At 33.9% G+C, this 17,909-nt stretch overlaps 2 protein-coding genes across 3 annotated transcripts; one reads left to right on the forward strand and one right to left on the reverse strand.

The window, feature by feature from the left end:
• Positions 1–944: 944 nt before the first annotated feature.
• fkbp7 (FKBP prolyl isomerase 7) lies at positions 945–9,777 on the reverse strand. Its single transcript, XM_088605085.1, has 4 exons — positions 9,490–9,777; positions 8,923–9,074; positions 4,657–4,784; positions 945–1,244 (listed from the first exon to the last, which is right to left on the reverse strand). The coding sequence occupies exons 1-4, from the start codon at positions 9,708–9,710 to the stop codon at positions 1,083–1,085; spliced, it is 663 nt and encodes a 220-aa protein (XP_088461211.1). The 5' UTR covers positions 9,711–9,777; the 3' UTR covers positions 945–1,082.
• A 306-nt stretch (positions 9,778–10,083) lies between these two features.
• Positions 10,084–17,559, forward strand: plekha3 (pleckstrin homology domain containing, family A (phosphoinositide binding specific) member 3). 2 transcript variants are annotated; one of them, XM_088605084.1, is made up of 8 exons: positions 10,084–10,414; positions 11,001–11,117; positions 12,489–12,644; positions 14,041–14,177; positions 14,280–14,444; positions 14,773–14,816; positions 15,914–16,029; positions 17,039–17,559. In XM_088605084.1, exons 1-8 carry the CDS (start codon positions 10,375–10,377, stop codon positions 17,164–17,166), a joined length of 903 nt encoding a protein of 300 aa, XP_088461210.1. In that variant the 5' UTR covers positions 10,084–10,374; the 3' UTR covers positions 17,167–17,559. The 2 variants fall into 2 exon arrangements, with proteins under 2 accessions (XP_088461210.1, XP_088461209.1); XM_088605083.1 differs by having other exon boundaries at positions 10,085–10,414; positions 14,280–14,450.
• The last annotated feature ends 350 nt before the right edge of the window (positions 17,560–17,909 follow it).

The raw sequence follows: 17,909 nt of genomic DNA on the forward strand, positions 1-17,909 counted from the left end.
GTGTATGAGCATATTCTGTTTTTCAACACAATACATTTTATAATTTATTTAAATTTAGGGTAATTTACCCAAACCCACTTACAGTACAAATCATATATATATATATAAAGTAATAGAAACAGATATCAGAGCAAAAAAAGTGTGTAAATTATGCATTATAAATCCTTGCGTAAATATCCTTGTTTAAAAATAAAATGTGGTCTAATATAGTAGTACATGTAAGTTGATATACTTTGATAGTAGCGTACCACATAAGCATAAAGTATGGAGAAATATATTTGAAAAACTAATTAAAAACGTAATTGAAAAACCTTTCTCAATATGAAACTAAATGTGTACAAAGTGAATTCTATTGCCACAGCTACATTAGGCACAGAAACATGGTAAGTACCCAAGAAGGAGAAAGACAAATGTTAGGAATTACTTACAAGGATTGAAAGATTAATACTGAAATTAGAAAAAAGAGTGTTTTCACAATTCATGCATAAGAGAGCACATCAGTGGTTGGGCAACGTATTTTGAATTAATAAAAGTGTCTCAAGTACAGCCTCAGATGCAAGCCACAGAATACAGAAGACAGAGGAGAGGGACACCCAAAACAATATGGCAGAGGACAATGTCCAGCAATTCAGAAATGACAAATATATAATAGAAAGAACTGGAGACTGGAATGGTTGATTGACGAAGATGGGTAATGTGAGTGGTGAGACTAATATTGCAGTTATCTTACCATTCAAGAAAAATAAACTTCTATATTTTGTTAAATACTGAATGTACAGTATCTGTAGTTTTTATTTAAATTTTCTACATAAGATTAGTTCAGGTGAAACCTGAGATATACTTTTGTAGCTACATTAAGGTGTATGTTTATTTTCTTTACATGTATCAATGTACTAGGACAATTATTTTAAATATATTGTATGCGTAAATAATGCAGACAAGAGACATCTTGAGTGGTATTTATTTGACAAAACCCCTGCATATCAAATTTCTTGAAGAAACTTCACATTTTCATTGATATTTTCTTTCCAGCAAATAATAATTCAGGCTGATCACTTCAGCGGCTAATCTGAAGTGAAGCATTATAACTCATCATGATCATAGACATTGTATTCCTTGGCAGTTATGAAGCCATCTCCATTGTGATCGCTCTTGTGAAACACATCAGCTACTATAACATCATAGAAAGAGGCATCGCGTTTATTACCACCTTTCTCAAACTCCTTCTTCATATACTCTCTGACCTGGAAGTCAATTAACAAAAGTTAAGTCAATAAAAAACACAATACCTAGTTTAGTGAAACAAATGCAAAAGCAAACCCTTTATACTGGTACTTAATATGAATATACTTATTATTACTTAGAAACTGTAGAATTTACCCAGACAAATTATCATTTTAACTTATTATCAATTATTAATGTTTCACTTGTCTTCACTATTTTTGCTTTTTTGGAATATGCGTTAATATAAAATTCTATTTCAAGAAAAGAAACTGCAGGCACTACAGCATTTTACCAGATAAGTATGAATTTATGCCGGTGTTTGCCGGTGTTTGTTATAAAGAGTGGCTGTTTATATTGTAAGGAGTACGTCATGTTCTGTATTGTTCAATTGTTTGATAGTTGTCTGCTTATATTACTAAGATTGCTGTGTTTATAGTTACACATGAAAACAGTCACATGCAAGATCACTGAATTAGAGTTTCCACCTGCCATTCAGTTGTCCACCTTACACGGCTTATTTATTATATTAACACTATTTTGTGAATATGTATACATCTACACAAACCTATATAAATCACTAAAGATCAGTATTTTCTGTACAAGAAAGAAGAAACTCTCCAATTCTGACAGCAAAGGAGATGGCAGGGCAGGAACAAAAACAGTGAAGAGCATCTCCAGCAAAACAAATAAGTGGCGAAAACAACATTAAGGTGAATGACAGGGCAGGCTGCTGCTGTGCTGGTCTATCACAAATAAAAACATTTGCAATATTCAAGGCTAATGGTAAGCAGTGTTGCAGTATATGCAAAAACATAGTTCCATGCAATGATGGACAGAGGTCTGAGACTTAGTAACAATAACACTAGGGCAACTTATCATTTTTTTATACTATGGGGACAGTAAATATACACAAATGATACCCGAGAGAAAACAAATGTTAGCATAAACTCGAAAAACCACAAACCAACAGTAAGAACAAATAATGAGATACAGAAAAAATATAGCTTAAGCCCTTTAAGAACTCGCAGCTCGACCCAGACATATGAAAGAACTTGAAGACTATGGCTTCCCTCTTCTGTCCTTTCTTTTATCTTTTTCCTTTGCTTATCTCTTCCAAATCTCTGGTTTCCTTTTTTCTACTAATTTATTCCTGTTTGTATATTATTGTTTGATTTACACAGTTTAAGTACCAAGTCTTTTATGCCATGATGATTGTTCACATTTATTCATTGTATATGGTACCATGTAATATTCTTTCTTTTCCTTGAAAAACCGATAAACAAATTGAACATAAAATATATAGCATTCCATGTGAAAGAGCAGTTGCAGCATGCTTAAAACTACCTGCAAAACCTCTTGCCTTTGAAAATTAAAATGATCCGTGTTGGTTAAATGGATTTAACAGGGGTTAACTCTGCATGCCAGCATGAACTGTACAAGTAATCAGTATCAATCTGTAAAGCCAATTAAGTCTGGAAACATATTTTGCATGTGGAACATTGTGCTAATGACTGATGAGTCATTGAGCCCAGCTGACATTCTTACTGTCTGCATATGACTTGCAACAGAGAAGAAGGAAAACCTATGTTTTTTTAACTTCACCATTTTTACACATCTCCTGCAGAACACCATTCAAAACTTTCCCACCTGCTCTTCATCTTAACAGCTTTAATCTTTTCACTGTGGAATTAACCTTAACTTGTTACATTACTGTTATAGATTATCTCTAATTCTACCGCTAGGAGGTACCGTTTCACCCTTTTCTATTTCAAAGCCATGCAAAAGATCAGTGTTTTTCAATATACAGTAATTTTGGGGGGATTATTCTTTGGGGGCTGAAAATAATGTATTTTAAGAAAGAACCCATGGGTGAGCTTCTAGTTTACATATAAGTTGTTTGAAAGGAAACAGTAAAATATGAACATCCCTAACTTAATGGTTTGCTCTGAAATATACAGTATATATAATATTAAAGAAATCAGTATCATGTGTGTGATTCTGAGTCATGTGAAATGCAGCATTATGAAGTTTGTTTTATTCATGCTGAAAATGCACTGTTTAAACATACTCATGTATCTGGTTAGTATTTATAGTTAAAGCCTATCCCCTTGTTTACATTTTTGTAAACTTTCCATCCACCCATTTTCTAATTGTTTCATCCAATTCAGGGTCACGGGGAAGCCAGAGCCTATCCCGGCAATCAACAGGCGCCAGGCAGGGTACACCCTGGATAGGACTCCAGTCTATCACAGGGCACATACAGACACAACACACTCAGACCATGTCTTTGATTGTGGGAGGAAACCAGAACACCTGGAGCCCATGCAAACATGGAGAGAACACACAAACTCCATGCAGATACCACCCCAGGTCTGGAATTGAAGCCAGGATCCCTGTGTTGCGATGACGCAATGCTAACCACTCTATAGTGCACTATAGTCCATATATAGCGCACACAAATGTGTACTATATATTAAATTAATATTAAAACTACCATTTTAAAAGAATATGTATAGAATATGTATAGTATTATACATATTCTTTTAAAATTGCAGTTTTAATATTAATAAATGTTAACATGGACACACACATGCTAGGGGAACACTCTAATTCAGTAACTGTAAATGACCATTTTGCAATAGTTATGAAAAATTTAAAATTTAAGCAGACAACTAGTTAATTATTGTCAACAGAAATTCATGACCATGTTCATCAATTAAGCTTCACTTACAAGATTTTCTGTCTATAATTATATTATCTCTACTATCAGGTTATTCATTATATTTAACATTTCTATTTCTATACACAAAGAACGTGCACATTAATAAATTGCAAAGCCGTTTATTTTGTGGCAGACTGAAAAACACAGGTTCTATTTCAGTAAATGGATAAAAATAATAATCAATTTCTGACATTTACTTTGCTTCATAAATGTTTTTTTTAAATCTAATCACAGAAGAAAACACTTTTTAAAAAATATATGGACATCAATAGAATTATAACCCTATTTATAATTGTGCTTTTACGTGCAGTACTTTTAGTCAAGTGCTAATGTTTATCTCCATGCTCCAAAGCTTTGTTAGAAAACTGAAATAATTTACTGTTTGATTCGTATTCTCCACAATTATCAGAAATGAAAATTAAAGCTCAATGAAGATGTCCTTAACATTAACTTGAGCTTATATATTGTTTTTAAATGTATCTTGTAATTTTTACAGCCATATGTTTTTGTTTTAACCTCGACAATAATACGTATTAATTTCTTTGCTGGATAAGGCCGAGTTATTTTTAAACCCATTTTAACATACGTTTCAACCCAGCATGTGATTCTTTATCAGTATAATAATGAAATTAAAATGAGGATAATGCCTAGAGTGAAGTTGCAGCTTTTACAGAAGGATGATGAACAATATTAAAAATCGGGTAAATTACCTCGTGCTTAGAGAGAGATCTGTCTTTGTCTAGATCTATTTCCTTGAAAGACTCAATACTGCGGGGTCCTCTTGTTACTGTGTATAGTTCAACCTCGAAGATCACTGTAGCGTTAGGTGGTACATTTTCTGTTTGAAGGGAAAATTGGTTGTAAAATTAGTAAAAATAACTGAAAAGCAAATTTGTATGGTAAGTTTACAAAATATGTTCTTCAATGCATAGAAAACAGGATTCTGTGTCAGTCTTCCTGTCCCTCTTCTGCACCATTCCCAGACTGTAACTATCCTATGGAACGAAACCCAAAACTAAAACTGTTTAAGGATAGATTGTCTTTTCCAAAATCTCTCAATTTCCAAATATTATGTTTTGTTACATAACAGAGTGCTAAAAGATAGGGTACATTTGCTACTGTCTTAGGAACATAATACAAAATTGATCAGAGAGCACTTAATATTATTTAGTCTGTGCTTACATCAGGATGGGGATAAAAACCGTGTTCAAAATTCTACTGTACATGCAATTAATCCCTAGAAATTATTCATTTTGTAGAGGCACCGGTTTTATTTCATAATTATTTAAATATTACTTTGATATTTTACTTATCATCCTTCCCCAGTGTTGTTATTGTAATTGCACCTCCTATAAGTGTCATGGTATAAAGAGTATCCAAACATCTCAAAGCCTGAGATATTTAATTCATTGCTTTTAAATAATACAAAAAAACAACACTTAACAAGAGAAAATAATAATAACCATTTGAACTTTTCCAGCATTTGCTTTGTTAGAGCAGGTAAATCTATTGAATACTGTAGATTAAGTGAATACATTTTTTTACAAAATGTTTTCTAAAAAGATTATTATTGAAGGCATATGTCTTCTTTGTGTGTATGTGGCACTTGTCTTCTTTTTTAAAAAACATACCTTTCAAATGCACATGCACTTTCACCCTAGTGTATACCACTTATTCCCACATGCTGACATGCCAAGAGAATGTTGCCTAGAATGTGATTAAGGAAACGTTTTCTTCAGGAACTGTGTAGAACAAACAACAAATAATAATAAGGCAAGCATAGAGACAGAGTTAGTACATGCATAGTTATATTAGTAAGCAAAGCTAAAATATCTCCATAATACAAGCAAAATATCAATGCCCTTGACGTGTTTTTTCTTCTTTAACTACTGCAAATGTAATAATTAAAACTGTTGATTCTACTCTTATATTTTTTATATATTTCTTTTAGTTAGATTTCTTTAGAACAAAAGATGTCTTAAGACACCTAGAACTTATCCATATACTGAGAGACAGACAGTACAGAAAACCAAACTAGATATTCAGTGTATAGACAGAACTTTAAGCTTATTCCCTGATTATCATGGTGTAAACTCCATTTATCTTAAATTGCATGTTTATAGATAGGAGTAGATTTCCAAAATCCCAGAGAGTCAATACGAAATAAGCTAAGTGAGTCAACCATCAAAACAATTTACATTACCCCTGCCAATATCAGGAAGGCAGCCTTTGGTGAAGTTTTTTCAAATGACCCATCTACTGTAATATACAGGTACAGGTGGTCCCCTATATACATCAGGGTTAGGGACCATAAAGTCACCATGTATAGCAAAACAATGTACTGTATACTGTACATCTGAAATTTTCCCTGTAAGAATAATATAAATACGGAGAGTCTGGGACTGCAGGAGCATAAAATTTGGCCATCCGAAGTGGAGTGGAGGTTTTTTCCTCTGGAATTAGTACAATACAGCTGAGTTAGGAACCGTATGTTAAAGAATGTGTTTCACTTGTAGCTAGCAAATACAGTACAGAAGGTCCTATTTTAAGGACACGGTATGCTCCTAAATAATGCAACTTTTAACAAAATGACTTAGAAAAAGGGAATATCCATAATGAATAATGTAATCAGCTTGAAATACTTTCCCAACATACAGTGCAGACTTAAGTATATACATTAAATATACCTATAGGTTATAGCTGATGAAAAACAATAAATAGAATATCTTCACTAACTCCTTTCAAATTGTCATCTTCTTGAAACTAATAAAGTCAATCGTTGCTTAAGGGTATATTTTTTCTACACACCATTCATATATTTGAAGTTAATGATCACACTTTATCCACTAGTTGGATCAGCGATACTGTATATTGCATGGTGATAAGAACTCAACTTATCAAATGTTGATGCATAATGATTCATAACCTAAGTAATATGTTAACAATATTGTATACATGACACATTTTTTTTATTTTAAATTTTGTCCTTCAAAATATTTTTTCATTTCCGGAACAAAATAATTCATGGACCACATACATTGCTGGCTTTTGGTGCCTTGGAAAATGAATAACTCAGTTCATCAATGTCATAAGTGTGAAACAACCTATAGCTTGGCGACTTATGAAGGAATAAGTCTCCGCTGAACCCTGTTTCCATCCACGGTGAGTACATAGAGGGGGTGCAGTCCTACAAGTACTTAGGGGTACACCTGGATGATAAGATGTGGTCTGGTAACACTGACGCTCTGTACAAGAAAGGTCAGAGCCGACTATTTTCTTAGGAGGCTCAGGTCCTTTGGTGTTTGTGGAACACTGCTACGCATTTTTTATGACTCAGTGGTGGCAGCGGCCATCTTCTACGCTGTTGTGTGCTGGGGCAGCAGCATCATGACAAGAGATCCATATAGGCTTAATAAACTTATCAAGAAGGCTGGCTCTGTGTTGGGGTTGAGCCTTGACCCCCTGGAGGTGATGGCTAAGAAGAGAATGCTGACCAAGCTCACAGCCATCATGAACAACGCCTCTCATCCACTTCATGGGACTGTTACTCGGCAGCGGAGCACTTTTAGCAACAGACTGCGGTGTTCAAGGGAACGTTTCCGCAGGTCTTTCCTCCCGGCAGCTGTCAAGGTGTATAACGCTGCCCTAGGCTAGGACTGTTAGCCCTTCATTTGCTCATCTATGGACAGCATGTTGCTCCATTATACTTTTGGACAATCAATCTGTATAAATCTATGCACATTTTGCACATATTCTATAGTTTTTACAGTGACTATGATCATCATATTTTGCACACACCTATGTGTTTATTTTTATGTATTTATTTTTATTTATTTTGTATAATTTTTCATCTATTCTGATGTCTGTTCATCTATTTTTGCTTGTCTTGAGCTGGACTGCTGTAACACATCAATTTCCCTTCGGGATCAATAAAGTCTTATCTATCTATCTTATAATGGGGAACATCTGAAACATCCAACTATAACATAGGGGACACAGTAATAAAGTTGTCAATTTTCAGAATTTTCTTGGATTGGGGCTAGGCAGATCAAAGAGGTTACAATCAAAGAGGCTTTCTTAAAACTAATAGGATCACATCTTAAAAATGTAAAATGTATACATTTACATTAGCATTTAACTTTGCTTTTCCAGAAAATGGACAGATGCAAGGATTCAGGTGCTGGGACTCAAACCTCATCACCAACACTACAAGTAATCACTTTGCAACTTTACAAGTGTTTAGACACTTAACAAGGAAGTGTTGGTACTTTTTCCCCATTGCATTACCTAGGGCAACTATGTTTCTTTGTAGAAGAAATAATTTCATCAATGACTGTATTCTTTCATCTAAAACCTTACATCTTTGTGCCCTGCACAAACAGCTACTAATATCCCACCCATTAAAGTATAATACATGTTGTACATCAGGGGTCTCCAAACCTGGTCCTGGAGATGTCCAGTACAGTGGGGTCTTATACTGTATGTTACTCTGGCTTATTTAGTTTTAAAGCCTGGGAACCGAAATTTGAACTGAAATTTGTTCAGTTAAAGGAAACTGGTCCTTGAGGGCAGACAGGTATTTATGTGCCAAATGATCTTTACATTGTTAAATGAATACCAAGTCACCTGCTTAATTTATCACAATTTGTTTTATGTCTTTTAATATTACAGTTTTAATAGCTGTTTATAAACACCGCTAAATCTGGACACTCCAGGACCAAGCTGGAGACCCCTATATCCAAGTGTTGATTAAGAACAAGAAACACTCTCAAACCCACCAGAGCTGAAATCCAAATTTGAGGTACTAATAGCTACCATTTTCTTGGTTTCATTTATTGGATCACTTTTTTGAGGTTCCCTGATAAAATTAAACTGATAGACAGAACATTCTTAAATGTCTCAACAGATTAATGTGGTGCTTTGATTAGATGTATTTCCCAAATTTCCAATAGACACTTCCCCTCTTCCCAAAATACCTTTCCCTTCTTTTCCAAACGCTAGTGAAGGAGGGATGGTCAATCTTCTTTTTTCTCCAGCACACATGCCATCCATCCCTATATCCAGCCCTTTTATCACTTGTCCAACTCCTAATACAAACCATTTAGGGTGCCCCTTGTTGTCAGTACGGCTGGAACAAAACACAAAATATTCACTCAATATATCATGTGTTTTTTTAATTAAAAAAAAAACGTTTTCTTTTTCATTTGTTCTTCTGTGTTACAAAAATTCGGTAGTGCACAGCCTGGAGTTATGAAACAACTATGTTGTTGAGGTTGTGTAAAATTCTATGGTGAAAGATTTTTCAAATATTTATACTGTGTTCAATGCACAACTATTTAAATGCAAATTCGGTATTGCCTAAAGTGGTCATACATACTAATGTGCTTTGTTTTAGTCATTCACATTAAGACGAATAGAAAATTAGTCCTAAAATGCAATAGCGTCGCAATCAATTTTATTCAATAATGAAAAAGGATGATTAAACTGTGAATTATATTTTAACGCTCATTTTTACAGGGCCCAGAGTTTGTTTTGCGACTTACCTGCAGTAAAACTTTGAGCCATCTTTTTCTAAGAGCCCATCATAATGAGCATTCAGCATATCTCCTTTCTTGCTCTTCCGCGTACAGTTCTCTGGCATGTGCAAAACTTCTATTTTGACTTCGTCCTCCAGCTTATCAGCAAGTGCATGATCAACAAATAAACTGTACGCCTGCAGGTACAAAATAAAAGCTACAAACAACATTGTGAAAGTTTGATGCATACCGCTCAGTACCTAAGTGAATGCGTGGCATTGCATGACAAGAGTTGTGACGTTAGCAGTCCAGCCCTTTTACACTCGTTTGTCATCAGCATAGCAGTACTCCTGCCCTACTGTATGTATCTGCCGACTTAAACTTAGAACTGACAAAGGGCTTCGAGAACAGCTTTCCTATGTAATATACAGTACAAGTGGTGTTCCTTGCACTGTATTACAAATGATTATACTACACGTTAACAAGATTAATTTAAGTAACCTAGCTTTCACTGGTTAATAAATCCTTTTAACAGCGTTTCTGTCCCTTTAAAGAGAAGATCTGCCCACCGTTCCTGGTGATTGGTCAATTCTGTGTCAATCAGGTGTTTTCCTTTCTTTAGGATTAATCCAGGAAGTAAAACTACATGTCAGGGTCAATCAGAGAAAGAGGTTTCTCGGTGTGTGTTATCTGAATTTGCTCATGATGTAGCTTTACAAGGAGCGAGACGATAAGATTATGACTAACGATACCGTTCTGCAGTTCTTAAGAATGTCTCTATCATCTGACTGTAAATTACACCTTAGTAATTGTGGTTTAATAAGGCGATTTTGAATAGTAAATAACAGCTTTTGAAGGAGGGGGTGGGGGGGGGGGCATATCTGTATTTCGCTAACAGAATTTCTTTGAATTATGGAAGGAATTTTGTACAAGTGGACTAATTACATCACTGGTAAATATTGATTCCAGTTTTTTGTACGTTTTAATCATCATACGTATTATTATCCAGCAATTATTTCTTGGCCTTCTTAGTTGACCATATCACAGTAGTTAAGCAAAATCATTGCTCTCCGTATTATAAGAATATAGTTCTTCGCACTGAATTGGCGCTTAACCCAGGAAAACAAATTCGAATAGCAATAATAATGATCAATTATAGTAATGAATCTTAATATGAAGTTATTGGTATAACGATAAATATTATTATAGATGTGCGACGTTTTTCAGTTCATGTTTTCAGATTTACATTTATGAATTGGAGAACTAGATTCTTAAAGCTGATTTCTGTAATTCTGCATCGTTTCTACAACCTTGGCAGCAAACCTAAACAGGGCAAACTGAAATTATGAATCTATTAAAAATAGATTTTAAAAAATATATATTTGAAAATGTATATGCTTGTTTGTACAACTAGTGATAAGTTTAAATATCTGAATGTGCCTTGATGAACCGTTGAAGACATTTCTAAATTGAGTGCAGGAATGGAAAAAAAGTGTCATTTTGTAGTTAATCTAACTTACATTTCTTATTTCTTTAAGGATGGCAGCCACGCTGGTTTGTCTTGGACAATGGAATTCTTTCTTATTATGATTCTCAAGATGATGTGTGCAAGGGCAGCAAAGGAAGTATTAAAATGTCAGTGTGTGAAATTAAAGGTGAGACAAACTATTCAATACAATACAAGCTTCAGTGGTTACTCTTTCTGTGGAGTGAGCAACAAAATGCATGTGCCTTCAGCAGAAGCTCCTTAAGTTATGTTTGCTTAAATAGTTTATTGAAAACTGTTGATAAAAAGTTATTTTCAATATAAATTCCCTGGTAAAAGTCACTATATCCAGAAGTGAAGTGTGTTTTTTTTGTAATAGCAAATATGTTTTTTTTTAAATTGTGGATTATGTACTATTCTTGACCTGCAATAAGAATTTTAAAGAACTAAGAGTTCTGGGTGTGCAGGGGGGAGGGGTAGCATTGAAACTAGTCAGAAAATGCAGTTCTGTATTCTCTTCTTTGATGAGCAAACATAAGTCATGCTTATTGTCTGCTAAATGACAAAAGTTGCCATTTTTTTCACTGTAGTACTGTGCCTTGCAAAAGTATTCAGACCCTTACTGTGGTGTTTGGTTTTGTAGTATTACATAATGATGATTACACATTTTTAAGACTTAGTACTTTATTCAAAACCTGAATGCTGAAACTACAGACTTCTAAGGGTAATGGAGGTTACAGTAAAAGTCAGCACAAACTAAAAACGGAAAACTGAAATCTGTTGATTACGTAAGTATTTAGATATGTGAACTTTCTGTTTGATGGAAGCAACTTTTTAAGCAATTGCAGCCAGAAATCTTCTTGGGCTAGTCTTTACCAACTTTTCACACTGCTCTTGGTTTATGGACAGCAGTTTTTTAAGTCTCTTCAAAGATTCTGAATAGGCTTTATATTAAGACTTTGACTTTGCCTCTCAAAAGTGTTCATGGTCTTATTCTTTAGCCACTCCAGTATAACTTTGGCCTTGTGCTTTGGGTCATTTTCCTGCTGAAAGGTGAATTTTTCACCCGGATTTAAGTTTGAAGTGGGTTTCCTTCTTAGATCTGCCAGTCCTGTCAGTCTGGTCAAGCATACTGTAACTACTTCCCACTGAGAAGCAGAGCTACAATCTAATGCTGCACCACCATGTTTGACAGTAGTGATGGTGTTGACTGCATGATACCCTATGTTGAGTTTATGTCTGATGTCATGCTTTGCCTTTAGACCAGAAAGCTCCAATTTTAACTTGCCTATCCACAGACCTTTTTGCCAGATTTGCAGTATTACTGCTGTATGTGCTTTGTTGCAAACCCCAAACATTTGAGATTTTTTTTTATCAGTTCTATGAGTCCCCTTTGTGGAGCAAACAGGATGTTGTTTATAGGAATGAAACTGCAAGCACTGCAGTTGTATTCTTTTAATAGAATCATCATAAATGTAAGTAATTTCTAGTAATTACTCGACAGTACTGACTCTTGCTTTTTTTTGCTTCTTCAAACTAGTCCACCCTACTGATAATACAAGACTGGAGCTGATCATACCGGGAGAGCAGCATTTTTATGTGAAAGCTGTCAATGCTGCCGAAAGACAAAGGTGGTTGGTGGCTCTTGGAAGTTCAAAGGCGTGTTTGACAGATACCAGAACCAAAAAAGAAAAAGGTAATGTAATAAAACAATAACCATAACACTGAATAATACTCAAAAGGAGTAACTTAACATATATGCATTTATAAATATGATCACCATAGTTTATCAATGTAGATACTACCTAAAGAATGTATATTGAAAAATCCTCTTTGCTGTGCATTAGCAAGTATTTACACCATTTGTATAATCCCGGCTAATGTTAACGAGTGTGTTTGGGACTATTTCTAATCGGGGTTTGTGAAGCTGTTCTGTGAGTTTCAATCAAAATGGATTGAAGTAGACAAAATACAAAATGTTTTCACCATCAGAACCTCATAGGTGAAAGCTTTTTTAGACTTCCAAAGTATGATAAAGGTGATGAATAATAAATATTATTCATTTGGTTTAGTTTATTTTGGTTTTGTAGTAGTTTAAAAAAAACTGCTCAGACTGCTTAAAACTTGGTGTTGGGCTACATTAAGGTACAGAAACTCAAATTATTTTAGATTTCATGTTATTTTTTAGATAAATAGTGCAAAAAGTATAAGGATACTGGCTAAAAATGTTTTACTTTATAGTGAGACAGTGAACATAACCTTAAAATAACACTTTCAATAAGGCTAAGTAAGCTCAGATATCACTAGACTAGACAAAACTACTAACTTGTACATATGAGTTATAATGTGGTGAAGTTTATCATTTTGATGCAAAGAAATGGTACACATACAATAATCAGAACAAATTGCAATTGTAGCACAAGCAGTGAAAAGCTTTATTAGACTTATCTTAAGTTTTTGTTAATATTTCAAGAGAGGTTTCAAGTTGCAACTGTGAATGTGTCCTTAAGTGTTTGGTTTATGAAAGAAATCCCAAACCTTCAAGTAAGGTTATAAAGATACGTATTGAGAGTTGAGGAATGATGGTTAAGTTTTACATTTTAAAACGCTACCAGTATTTCATTGTTTTTCAGACCTTAGAGTTTTCATTGTTATAGTTGTTGTTCATTGAAAATAAAAGTTGTCTAAAAACATGATTTGGTTGTTTACAGTGGCAGTATTTATTATTCATTAATTCCTGATTGATTTATTGTGCACAAACTAAGGTTTATATATTGTAAATGTTGTAAAGGCAGCATAAAGCTGGCAACACATCCCTGGGTTTGTACCAAAAACATCAAGGCGATTATTTTTTTGGTGATCCTTTTGACTTTTGAACTACAACTTAATAAACTGAAATTTATTTTCTTAAATATCCATTGCTCATTTTAAATTTTCCCATTTTTGAAGTATGTTAAAAATGTTGGTATGGTGTGGTAAAACATGTTTAGTGAAAAAACAATTAGCTGTGAACTAAGATATTAAAAAGAATTATAAAAGGCTGATTAGCTTACAGCGAAAATATAATACATCATTTTCACTCTTCAATTTAGAAATTGGTGAAACTACTGAGTCCCTGAAAACGAAGATGTCCGAACTGAGGTTGTACTGTGATTTATTGATGCAGCAAGTCCATACAATACAGGAATCGGTTGATCAAGAAGCAAAGAACACACCACCCAGCATTGAGGTAATGCTTACACTCTGCCATCTCTTTATCCAGTTGTCACCATAGGAGAGTACTGTGACCATAGAGTAACCACGTGTATCTGTTGTATTATTGTGCTTCTAGAACATGAATGAAGCCTCTTCTTTATTGAGTGCCACTTGTAATACTTTCATTACAACACTGGAGGAATGTATGAAGATTGCAAATGCCAAGTTCAAGCCAGAAATGTTCCAGCTGAATCCATCAGACCCTGTGGTCTCTCCTGTTTCTCCGTCTCCTGTGCAGATGGTTCGGGTACAGTTAAACATCTTGTGTATTAACAGTACAGTACCTTAGGGTTGCTTGTTTGTACATTGTTCTTTTGTTATAGTGTTTGTTTTTCTCGGTACATATTTAAATACATTTGTTTTGTCTTGTCCAGTGATAATCTTTATATAATCCTGTGCAAGATTTATATTCAGATATGGCTAGAGAAGACAAAACTATAATTTTTGTCTTGTGTTATAATGTGTTATAAAAGTGTTATAATTTGGTTAAATTTATCATTTTAATGCAAAGAAATGGTACATTGAGCATTTTGAGCATGAGACAATTTTTTTCCCAAACTGTTTTTCAGATGAAACGTTCCATTAGTCATCCTGGCACCTACAATTTCGAAAGGTATGTTGTTAGCAGTCTTATCCAGTTCTAAAACTGCAGCAGTCTAGCAAAAACTATAATCAGGTTGAAAAAAATAGTTGATTGTAAATAAAGTATGTAGGCAGAGAGGGAAGTGACGTCTAAGGAATGAGTGTTAAAAGGCAAGTTCTGTACTACGCTGCCAAGAGTTCATGTATTGTACTGTCTAAAGAGAACTATACTGTTCAAACCCTTAAAAGTGTCAGTTAGGATGGGGTACAACATTGTGATTGTTTATAATAATAGCCAGTTATTTTTTGTTCTATTGAGTGCCTTATAATGTGATAGACATTTCAAATGCCCACAAGCTTTTTTTTGCTATTATTATTATTAAACCCTGTGTTTTGCATTTGTTTCAATCTCTCTATTTAGGATTAATTGTAGGGCCAGTTAAAATATTGGGGCAGGGGGATATAATCTCAATAAATTCTGTATTTGATGCACATTATCAGTATTTATCTTCCTTTAGTTACCACGTTTAAGAAAAATAAACTCAGAATGGCCACTTGATTTAGTGCAGTATTATTGCAATGAAGTGTTATATTTGACAATATTAACTGCTATACACTTGTCCTGAGCACATATATATCTATACAACACTGTTCAACACATTTATTAGTGCAATTATTTCAGATGTTCCTGGGATGAGGACGTGGCTACTTACTTGACAGGACTTGGAAATCAGTGAAAGCTCACCTTATTTTAATGTAATAATAAATGATGATGTGCTGCTGGCAAACATCCAGTCAGTCTTATGTTATTTCCTGTTCCTTTTTCTAAGTATTCTCTGGAATTGCAGTTAAATTATCTAGTTCATTGGGAAGGGAAGAGCCACTTTCTACCCCACATCAGTTTAATGCTGCTGATTTTGTTCCAGAACTGTTTGATATAGCACACTATATTATTCTTTTTATTCATGGAATAGACCTTATTGACTTAAATTAGTTGTGGACTGACGTTTCAACTGTTACTGTTACAAATGTCCAAGTTGGAATGCACTTGAATTTAATTTTCTCTGCAAGAAAGTATTAAAGATATGTGAAATGAATGTTTATAACATCAAAGGATTCTCTTTGCAGGACAAGCCACTCACCAAAGGAATCTTTACCTTCACTTCAGCGCTTATCACACAGAAGAACTAGAACTTATTCAGATACTGAATCACACAGTGATAGTTGCACTGAAGATCCAGACAGTAAGTGACACATTTCAGTATTTCACATTTGCTATCTGTGGACTGTTCCACATGTACACTGGAATAATGTGTTCCAAATTAATTCCAGAGAAGACACAAATTGAAAATAACAAGAGCCCAAATTGACCAAAATAAAATGTCCAGATTTGTAAGTTTGAAGGGAAATTGGTATTTTTAATCTTCCAATGCCAGTGAGCTATCATCCCATACCTTTGCAAACTATCACACAAGAAATGCAATCCCCTAAACATGATTTTGAAATAAACATTTGCAGCACAACAACATAATAGATTTATAAATTTGTAATACTTAAAGTAGAAAACCAGTCATGTAGGTTTACAGTTAGGCCAAATCACTTGTGCTTCACAATATTTTAAATGTCACTTTTGATAATGTAGTATGGATTTTTAATCAGTTTCACATTTGTGTTATTTATTTAATACTATTAGTTACTTATTTGATATTAAACTTTTCAGACTGTTTTCACTCAGGTCCAGTGTTTTGACAATGATTTTCTAATTATGAGTATAATGTCTGTTGTTTATATGATTCTGAAACAGTTTCGGTGATATTTAAATCTGAATAAATAGAATAAAAAAATCTTACAAGCATTTTACTGGAGATGCTATTTTTTGCTGTTCACCTAAAAGTTAATAAAAATTCATAAATAAGACTCCTCGAAACCAGTCAACCATTGGACATTTTAGGGTTCGTTGTGTTTGACATTTGTATCTGGCTTTTCTTATCATCTGCTTCTGTTTCCTCCTTTTAGAAGTCATCACCTAATACAGTTTAGATTCAAATGATTGAAATGAACTTAATTGCTTCCCAGATTTTAAAAGGGTTAACCTGTTTTTAGCAAACGGTAATTTTGCTCCTATACTTAAACAACTTAATGTTAAATGCTGTTGCTAAATCAAACCTGTTGGCATAAACATTGTTTGAAAAATGTAAAGCATTTTTAATAACAGATAAAATGTTCAGGCTCTTCTTTTTTTTTTCCCCAAAGGGATAGTACAGTGTTCCAAAAACAGTGTAAATGGGGATTTTGCTCCCACGACCATCCCAGAAGAAACCAGCATGGGCTCGAGGAAAATATCAGAGACGGATAGTCCAATTTTGGCATTATCTTCCTGAAAATAATAGAAGCCTGTAGTCTTAACTTTTTACACAGAAATTGCTATGCAATCACTGCTGGCATTGCATTACTTGCATTGTGGGAAGTACTGTATTATTTCCTGTAGAAGGATTTATTTGCACTTTAACGAATAATGTAAAAAAACTGAATCCTTATTTTATTGTTGTTTGTATTTCTCTAAGTATTTTTTTTTATCAATTCGCCTGAATAATATGTGAAGGCTGTAATGCGAGTTTATAATAACGATGTTAAATATTCCACACAAATTAAGCTTGTATATCTCTAAAGGTCTGTCAGACAGCTAAATTACTTCTTGTGTACTGGGAAAAAATAACCTTAACACAGAGGTTTGGTGAATGTGCCAAGGACCAATAAATAATATCTAAATGGTGGACTTTGTTTTTGAAGTTTCATGATTCAGTTTGCTGTTTTTGAAGTTTAATATTCTCTTTGATACTTGCTTTAGGTATTTAAAGTAAGGGCCGTTTTTATCTTTATCAATGTTGGTCCTGTGCAGGATTACAAATAAAATAATCATGTTATGTGACAAAGACTTAACACTCAAAAACCCTCCACTAATAAATATTTTTTTAATATCAGCCATGTCAGTATAGGGAGGCTTTCTGTAACTAAGATTCTTACAACTGTATGTGTTTCTATTTGTATTTTAATCTAAGTAAAAAGTGATTTTTAGTTACTGATTTCACTTTTGTGATGTTGATAGACCACTAATCAGTAATAA

This window comes from Lepisosteus platostomus, chromosome 14 (genome assembly GCF_059453375.1).
Source record: "Lepisosteus platostomus isolate fLepPlt1 chromosome 14, fLepPlt1.hap1, whole genome shotgun sequence".
Classification (NCBI taxonomy): Eukaryota; Metazoa; Chordata; class Actinopteri; order Semionotiformes; family Lepisosteidae; genus Lepisosteus; species Lepisosteus platostomus.